Source organism: Arachis ipaensis, chromosome B03, assembly GCF_000816755.2.
Source record: "Arachis ipaensis cultivar K30076 chromosome B03, Araip1.1, whole genome shotgun sequence".
Taxonomy (NCBI): Eukaryota; Viridiplantae; Streptophyta; class Magnoliopsida; order Fabales; family Fabaceae; genus Arachis; species Arachis ipaensis.
The window spans coordinates 114,622,654-114,625,233 of NC_029787.2; the positions used below are offsets into that span (position 1 = coordinate 114,622,654).

Below are 2,580 nucleotides of genomic sequence, written 5' to 3' on the forward strand. Positions count from 1 at the left end.
AATCATTTAATGAGTCACGCGTGCACAGTAATTATACACTCCGGCGGACACAATCACCATTCCGGTCATCAGCGTGTGGCGTGGTTAGTTTGAGTAGACACGTGCCTCTATTCACTCCTTGCTGGCATGTTCAGATTGAGTGAGCTGACCATTTAGTGCCAACTCAAAAATTACAATTTATTTTAATGATTAATTAAAATAAACCCTTCCTTCTCTTTTATCTTCAGAAAGAAGATGCTATGTGTTGAAACCCTAACACCTTAACCAATAACTAAGAATATGGGCTCACTCCAGAAAAAATTGAGCTCTTTATCCCTAAATTGTGGCAGCGCTGTTGGTGGGGAATCTTCGTTGTTAAAGAACAAGAAGAAAAAGAAGAAATTTGAGTACAACAATGGCAAGTTTTTGCACGGAATTTAAGATGTGGTACTCAAGTCTGGAATAGAGTGAAATCCAGACAAATCGTTGTGAGTATTTTATTTGGCTGGACGAAGTAGAAGGAAAAACAAGAAATGTGGGGACAGAGGTTGTATCTGAATAAAAGTCATTGAAACAATCATACCAGAAGATGAATGAGCTTATACAGTGTGCCACCAAATTGAAAAAAGATGTGCAACAGTTACAAAAGACAGTTAATATGATTAAGGGTGAAATAAAGTGTATTAAGAATATGGTTGTGGGCATTTGTTTGGAGTTGGATTTGTGGGCATTATTGATCACCTAACCTTGCATTGAAGTTTCTATCAATCAAAACATTTCCTTTGCAGTTTGCAATGCCAAACGAACTCTTCTTCCCCAATTTGGAAGCTTGCTGTTATTGCTCTGGATTTTGGACAAGATATCAATCTCGTTATCAATCTCGTTGTCGCTGATGATGAACTCTGGTGCAGATGCAAAGGAAGAAGAAGAAGAAACCATTACAGCTTTATAGACATAACCATGGCTTTCTTTGCCGAGGAGCTTGCGCTTTGAGAAGCCATTGGTGGCAGCTTCAAGGTCACTGTAATGGAAGTGTTGGATCTTAGTGGGTTTTTCTTTTTCTTTGTTGTTCTGTTTCTTTGAGGTAGTGGTGGTGGAAGAAGAAGAAAAAGAAGGTGATGGTGTGAGAGAATTGAAAGTTGAAACTGCAGATTCAACTCTGCAAGAGAGACTGAGGTACCCCATCAATCAAAGTTTCAAGCTTTTGGTGTGAATCAATGAAGGGGTGGAAGAGAAAGAAGATGATACAACACAATCCAACACAACAATGGCTTCGCTTTGGGCTATGTGTTAAGGATGTCTTTTTATTCTTTTTTCTTTTTTAAAATAAATTGTAATTTTTGAGTTAGCATTAAATGGCAAGCTCACTCAATCTGAACGTGCCAGCAAGGAGTGAATAGAGGCACGTGTCCACTCAAACTAACCACGCCACACGCTGATGACTGGAATGGTGATTGTGTCCGCCGGAGTGTATAATTACTGTGCACACGTGACTCATTAAATGATTTATGTGTATTTGTGTCCAGCGTATGAACTTTCAGGTGTAATTTTGTCCCTTCTTCCTAAATTTATTTTCTTAATGAGTGTTAATTTTGTTGTGAAATTTTATATTATCTTTAAAATTTTAGCGTAATTGAGTCTAATTCTTACATTTTAAAATGAATTTATTCGAAAAAAATAAAATATAAATCACATTATTATTATAAAATTACTTTATTAACATAATTAGTGGTGCTTACTTGAACAATTAAATTTAGCTTCTAATGATATTAAAGTCAACCTATTTTATTATTTGTGCCTTCAAAGAATTCACAAGAATGACATAAAAATCTAACAATTGAGAAATAAAATTCATTATTTGTACAAATCCTCCTGTACATTCCGAAACACAGACACAAAATTTAACAATGCATGTCATCAAAACTCTAGTCTTATTCACTTGTCTTTAAATTGACTATGTCACCAATACTAAGTAATTTCTTATCACGGTAGGGATGTCAACGAGGCAGGGCAGGAGCAGAGGATGTCTTCTTGCTTTCCATCATCGCCTCTAGATTTATTTTCTGTCTCTGTTTCCTTTTTTCGATGTGGAAGAATATTGTTCTCATCTCCATTTTTTACAAGGCCCCATTTTTTGTGGGGACCACATTCCCCATCTCTTTATTAGTTCTGACTAATTATTAATTTTCATAAGAATAGAGCTAAAAGTATCTATCCTATACAAAAATAGCAAGATTTTATACAAAAAATCTAAACGACAAGATGATGACTTTCTTTTAAAATAACGCAGTGGGGACATCACAGCAAGCCAGAAGACAGAGCAGTAGACGAGGTGGGGGACGCAGCAGCAGAAAGGAGAATGGACACGACGACAAAGTTGTGGAAATGAATGCCATGAATATAGAGAACGACGCAGTGGAGGTGATGAAATGGTGAGAGGTGACAATGCGGTGAGATGGGAGAGTGGCGAGGTGGTGGCTGCAGAGAGGTTGGATGGAGTATGGACGAAGCTAGGGATCTATAAATTGAAGAATGCTCTCTCTCTCTCTCTCTCTCTCTCTCTCTCTCTCTAGGTTTTAAAGATTAGGAGTAAACGTATTC

At 37.1% G+C, this 2,580-nt stretch overlaps 1 protein-coding gene across 1 annotated transcript; it reads right to left on the reverse strand.

The window, feature by feature from the left end:
- On the reverse strand, positions 748-1,164 carry LOC107633600 (serine/threonine-protein kinase-like protein At3g51990). Its single transcript, XM_016337208.1, has one exon. The coding sequence runs from the start codon at positions 1,162-1,164 to the stop codon at positions 748-750; it is 417 nt and encodes a 138-aa protein (XP_016192694.1).